This window comes from Rhincodon typus, chromosome 1, assembly GCF_021869965.1.
Source record: "Rhincodon typus isolate 14 chromosome 1, sRhiTyp1.1, whole genome shotgun sequence".
Lineage (NCBI taxonomy): Eukaryota > Metazoa > Chordata > Chondrichthyes > Orectolobiformes > Rhincodontidae > Rhincodon > Rhincodon typus.
In genome coordinates this window covers 87381573-87388526 of record NC_063332.1, presented here as the reverse complement: position 1 = coordinate 87388526, position 6954 = coordinate 87381573, and the positions used below count along the sequence as shown (strand labels likewise).

The window sequence follows — 6954 nt, the reverse complement described above, 5'->3', positions numbered from 1 at the left end:
GAGAATATAGTGTTAAGGTAGATGATCCACCATGTTTTGGAAATGGCAGAACAGTCTTGAAGGCTGACTGACCTCTGCCTGCTCCTATCTTTTATGTTCCTAATACTAAGCAGTTTGGTAAGAGGAGGAATCTTTTCTCTTGATGATCTCTTTCTCTTGCACAATGTTGCAAGAGAAAAGGGCCAGAGAAACTTCTCCTTGGCTTGCCATCTTCAGAATCACCTTCCACTTCCCCTTAGCCAAAGGGTCTATGATACAAATTGTCTTTAAATTATGTTAGAGATGCTCATTACTCACTGTCCCTATGAGGCAAGTTTCTAATTAGCAGCATGGCTAGTAATCACCCATTTAATGATAATTAAGGCTTGTGATCAATGTCATCTCTTAACCGCACCCATGTTATTATTTATATGTTTCTCGCTGTGTGCTGACTAGGCCTGAGACCCTACCCCAGTGTTGTATTTATATAGGAATACTAACCCTTTCTCTGAAATAAGAGGATATCACTTTTTCAGCTAAACTAGTTTCATCTACCGAGCATTCAAAGTTCAGTGTCAAACAGGAGGCAAACCTTAAAGTGTCCCACCTTCTGGTTGCCTTGGTAACATTTATCTGCAGGAAGTAGAGCACAACAGTCAACAGGAAGGAGGAGAAACATTTAAAGGCACTTCAGTTAATGAATGTTACACTATTCTTAATTTTTCAAAGTTGTAATCGTTTCAAGTTTTTGAGTGGTCCTTTTTGGGAAGACAACAACAATTCTCAGATCTTCAGTTTCAATCAGCTGTTAGGAATGAAAGAGGCCAAGTTTAAAAATGTGTTCCAGCCAGGCAACATTTTCAATACTATTGAAACAATTCAGCAAAAAATTAAGACCTTAAGTCTTTGCTTCAGGAAAAGAGAACGTTTTATGAGAATGATGAAGAGAGCATTAAAAGGAATCCAATACAGTTTTGTTCCTAAGCCAACAGATGAACACTGAACTGCTGGAAAAGATCAAAAGTGCAAACCGAATACTGCAAATAACAACTGAAATAGTCCCTACTCTGTGTGAACATTACTGATTAAGTATTGGCCACAGAGGTAGAACAAAACTATTAAATAGAGCATGTTTGTAACACAAAAAGGAAAAATGCAATGACTTGATCTTTGTTTACAAAAGGGGATTTCACATTACAGAATAATGTGCACTAGGTCCTCAAACATATACGCTTACCAAAAAATGATCTTGTTGAAAACTACACATTCCAAATTGAAATGATTTTCCTACAGTTTTGCACATCTCATCTTTGATAGTCTCCTTCTTAATGGGAAGCAATTATAATGTTTCGCTGCTAGTGGGTTTTTTCAGAGATGCTTCTATTCTGGGATCCATAATTGGTTCCAAAACATGACTTCTCCTCAACCATCCCATGTCAATCATTAAAAATAATCACCCAGTTTTCCGGGCCATTCACAAAGCCTGGATGTATCCCCTTCTGTGATCTTTAAGTGACCTTTGTAAATCTCCCTACCATCCCTACATTTGATTAATCTTGCATAGCACAGGTCATGAAGAAGAAAAGGGGGGGCCTGTATATCCAGAGATTTACTACTTGAAGTTTTTATTTGCACTTGTATCTGTGCTACATATGCAAATATTTCATGTTTGGGGGCATGAAATGGAAGGTTGGAACTAGTTTGACCTTAGTCGGTTGTCACATTTTTCCAGGTGCTATTTCCGCTTTATTGAACAATGAAGACAGATGGGCTTGGCACTAGAGGGTAGGTTTCTACAAACTTGAATCCACATAGCCAATGTTGTCAAATTGATATGAGCTGAAAAAATGGTAGAGAACTCACCAGTGCCCCGTACTGGATAATGGTTATACATTAGCATATCTAGGTAGGCTTAGGGAAAGCAAGCCATGGCTCCCACCAACTAATGTCTATGTTTTTTGGATTTAGGTAAATGAACGGTCAGGACATTTGAATTTTACTCACACATAAACTTTGTTTTGATTATGGTGATAAGTTTCCTGTCAGAATCTAATCTAGTATACAATTTAGTGATAGGGCTCCAACCAATTACCACACTTTGTTTAGGCAGCGCAGAACAAAATGCAATACAAACAAAAATCTTGAATTAAACTGTGTTGGCGCAATTGTAAAGGAGGAAAATGTGGCAGCCCGGAAGCTGTCATAACAGCAAAGTGATCAGTGACCAAGTAAATTATTTTTATCATGTTGGTTGAAAGATAGATCTTCACCAGAACATCGAGAGAACTCTTTTCTGAATAGAATCAGAACTGGAAATTTGTAAGCATCACACCTTTGTTCAAAAAAGGGTGCAAGCATAAACCCAGAAAATACAGACCAGTGGTAGGGAGACTTCTAGAAACAATTGGACAGGCTAAACTGAATAATTACATTGGACAAATATGAGTTAATTAATGAAAACCAGCATGGATTTCTTGGGGAAACATCATAGCTAACTAACTTGCTGGAGATTTTGAAGAGATAACAAACAAAGAGTCCCATAGAATATACATGATCATTTGGGAGGGCAGCTAGAGCTTTGATTTCACATCTCATCTGAAAGGGATCACCTCTAACTATAGAGTGCTCCCTGAATACTACATTGGTGTATCATCCAGTTTCTGCATTGAAGACCCTGTAGTGGGCTTGTGCCTACAATCTTCTCAGTTAGATGTGTGAATGCTTGTCCTGAGCCAGGCTGACACGTAGAGAACATCTCACAATGTATAAGACAGGTTTTACTCCAGTGGGGTTATTTTATCACACCTGCCAGAATGGGAGATTATACAGATGCTGAAATGGTGCTTTCCTAATAGCGAGGTCACATTTCAAGATTAACTTGGCAACGTGTCTGTGGTGGCATAGAGAGAGTGCTCAGGAAGAGACTTTTGCCTTGACCAGGGGGCATAGATTTAAAGTAAGGGGCTGGAGATTTAGAGGGGATGTGAGGAAACTCTTTTTTCACCCAGAACGTGGTGGGAATCTGGAACTCCTATAAGGATGGTAGAGGCAGAAACTCTCATAACATTCAAGAAGAATTTAGATGCGCACATGCAATGCAAAGCCATACAAGGCCAAGTGCTGGAAAATGTGATTAGAATAGTTAGGTGATTGCTTTTGATGTGATTGGCTGTAGATTTCGCTGACTTTATGACTAAAAAGCCAAAATTTGAGTATTTCTTTCTGAGGTCAAACAGATCAAACAGGTGCGTTTCAGTTTTGAATGAAATCGGCTAACAGATTTCTCAAAACTGCTTTGAGGGAAACTGCCAGCCATTGTGTTGTTGCAGTAGTTTTTCTATTCTATTACAGCCTCCTGTCATTGTGTCACATTCTCATCGTATTCTTATTTCTCTTGCTCCTCTTCCTCATTATATAGACCATGGATGTGCCCATTGAGAAGAACATCTCAGCTGCTTAATCCGGGAAGTGTGTGGGACCGGGGTGGCAGTGACACAAAACATGTTGCGTGCTCTGGGACTGAGATGTACTTCACGTTACATAGAATTACGTAGTACTTACATTGTGGAAACAGGCCCAATAGATCAATGCTGGTCATTGTGATTCTCTCACTTTACTGCATCTAACCATTTGAGCATATCCTCCCATTCTGTTTATAGGAGTGAACATTTCCTGAACATTCTCATGAACGTCTTATTTATTTTAGTGCAGACCTCAGTATGAATTTCTTTTTAATTCATGAAGAATGTTGCTGCCAAATTTCAATAGCTTCAGTCAAAGGTGTTTTACAAGCATATGAATTAGGAAAAGGCTGTTTAGCCTCTGAAACCTGCTCCATCATTTAATAATTGCTGATCTTTTTGTGGTTCAGATTTCACATTACTCCATTGCCGATAACCTTTGATTCCCTTGTCTGACAAGAATCTATGTACCTCCACCTTATAAATATTCAATGACCCTGCCTCCACCACCTCTGAGGCTCAGAATTCAAAAGTTGCACAACCTTCTGAGAGAGAAAAGACCTTATCTCTTGCTTTTAACTCTGTTTTTATGCTTTTACTAAGCCTTTTAAAAGATTAATGTATTTTCCATAATTACCAATACCATTATGTTGGAATGCTTTGGGTTTAATTTTGGATTTTTCACTGTTTCATAGAATCCCTCTTCAACAGACCAAAATTAGACAACCCTTTGTGTTCAATTAGAGCAATGTGTGGTTTTAAAATTTCTTGATGTGAAACTAAGGTGGCGTCCAGAACCTGTTCTGCAGGAAGCCAGAATTTAAAAACAGGAATAGAATCTATAAATTAGAAAATTATTTTAGCTAACAAATCATACATAAGATTGCAACAGGTGAGATTGTTTGAGGAAAGTAATACTTTCTACAGTTTTAAGGTTCTGAGAGAGAATGAAGAAGGTGCAACAAAAGAAATTGTGCAGTAAGTCTCGACTCTAACCCTGTTCCTCTTCTCTATTTCCATATTGTGAAATCATTGTTATTGGAGTTCAGCAGAAGCAAGAGGGAAAAATTTAGAGAAGTGTTGAGCATTGAGGGAACAGTAAAAGGCAAAAACATGTTCGAATGAAGCATGGGATTGGAGCTACAGGAATAATCATGAATCACAAAATAGTTTCTGTGTTCTCGCATGTTGAAGTATTCTATTTTTCTACACTATTCTATTTCACATTTTCCCACATCGTATTTGCTGGTTTTTCTCACTCACTTAACCTAGCTAAATCAGACTGCAACTTCCTTATATCCCCTTCACGATATACTTTTCTCCTTATTTTTGTACCATCTGCAAATTTGACAACCATTTCTTTGCTCCCCTCATCCGAGTCATTGGTACAAATTGTAAAAAGTTGAGACCACTATGAGACCCCACTCATTACATCCTGCTAATCAGAGAAAAGGCTCATTTAGGGATGCTCTGTGTTTTCTGCCAGCCAATATTCTAACTGTGCTCATCTGTTATCTCCCTACACTGTAAACATCCTATTTTGCATAAAACCTCTTATGTGTCACCCTAGTAAATAACTTCTGGAAATTCAAATACGGTACATCTGCAGGCTCCCCTTTATCCACAGTGCATGTTACTCTGTCAAAAAAGGTCCAATAACTTGATTAAATATGATTTCCCTTTAACAAGTGATGCTGACTCTTCCCAATTATCTTGAGTTTTCCAAAGTGCCCAGTTATAACTACCTTAATAATCAATTCTAAAACCTTTGCACCTGCAGACTTCAGGCTAACTGACCTATGCTTCCTGCTCCTGCTTCCCACCCTTCTCAAATAAAGGAGTTATATTTGCTTTATTCCAGTCCAATAGAATCTTTCCAGAATGGAATGAATTTTGCAAAATTAACACCGATGCATCTAGTACCACATTAGCCACCTCTTGTACGATCGGAGGATGAGGTCCATACGGACAGGGAAACTTGTCAGTTCACAGCCCCCTCAGTGTACTCAATGTCACTTTTCTCATGATTAATATTTCACTAAGTTCATGTCTTCTTTTCATTTCCTGACATGTCACCGTAATTTTTGTTTTGCATCTTCAATATTGAAGTCCTGGGTTTATTGCCTTTTGCATTGTATTTTTTTTTAATTTTGCACCTAGCATCTTATAACTTATAACCATTCATCACTTACCAGAAGCTCTTTCTTGGCGCTATCTGTTCCAGGTGGCACCAAAATGGACCAAGATCACTGGACCCTCCCCATCCCCATAGTGAGGAAGATTGTTAAAGGATACAGCAGCGTATAGCTCAGTTGGAAAGTTGGGCGGAGAAGTAGCAGATGGATTTTGATCCAGACAAGTTTGAGGTGTTGTATTTTGGGAGGTTAAGTGCAAGAGGAAAGTGTAGGATAAATGGCAGGACATTTAGGAGCAATGGTATACAAAGGGAACTTAGGGTACAAGTCCATAGCTCCCTGAAAGTGGCAACACAAGTGGATAAGGTGGTAAAGAAGGTGTATGGCATGCTCACCTTCATTGATCAGGGCACTGAATATTAAAGTTGCCAAGTCATGTTGCAACTGTATAAAATTTTTGTTAGGCCACATTTGGAGTATTATATGCAGTTCTGGTTGCCACACTACCAGAAGAATATGGAGACTTTGGAGAGGGTGCAAAAGCGGTGTTTCCTGGAATGGGGTGTATTAGCTGGAAGGAGAGGTTGGACAAACTTGGATTGTTTTTGCTAGAGTGTCGGAGGCTGAGGAGCGACCTGACAGAGGTATATAAAATTTTGAGATGCGTGGATAGGCTGAATAGTCAGTCTTTTTGCCAGGGTAGAAATGTCAATTATTAGGAGGCTGACGTTTGAGGTGAGAAGGGAAAGTTTAAAGGAGATGTACAAGGCAAGTTTTTATACAGAGAGTTGTAGGTGCCTGGAATGTGCTATTAGGGACAGAGGTAGAAACAAATATGAGAGCAACCTTTAAGAGGTATTTAGCCAGACACACGATCAGGCAGTGAACAGAGAGATATGGATCATTTGCAGGCAGATTGATTAGTTTAGAATAGCATCATGACCGGTGCAGACATGGCAGGCTAAAGGGCCTATTCTTGTGCTGTACTGTTCTTATGTTCTATGTTCTATGTTCTATGTTCTCCCACTGCAATTTCTTCTCCACCCCTGAGCAGATATGCTGAACCCTAGCACTAAGCAGACAACAACGCTGTCCAATCTCAGAACAAAAATAGAAATAGAAATAAAAATAGAAAAATGGAAAAACTCAGCAGGTCTGACATCTGTGGAGTGAAAGCAGAGATTACTTTTCAGAGCCAGTGATCCTTCTTCAGAACAGACCCTTCTGAACTCATGGTCTTTGATGCAGAGAACAGTGTCAATCTTTCTCACTATACTGTCCCTCACACACACAATATTCCTTTTTGCTCACCCTGACTTGAATAGCTTCCTGTAGCACAGTCAGTTCGTAATCCCCTCTCTCATTTAAACAAGCAGGAA

The 6954-nt window shown here is 39.1% G+C and overlaps 1 protein-coding gene across 1 annotated transcript in view; it reads left to right on the top strand.

The window, feature by feature from the left end:
• The first annotated feature begins 793 nt into the window (after nt 1–793).
• dthd1 (death domain containing 1) overlaps nt 794–6954 on the top strand; it is a 28792-nt gene continuing 22631 nt past the window's right edge. Inside the window, 3 exon segments of the mRNA XM_048601456.1 lie at nt 794–860; nt 863–940; nt 943–1083. Coding sequence (XP_048457413.1) covers nt 794–860; nt 863–940; nt 943–1083 — 286 coding nt within the window.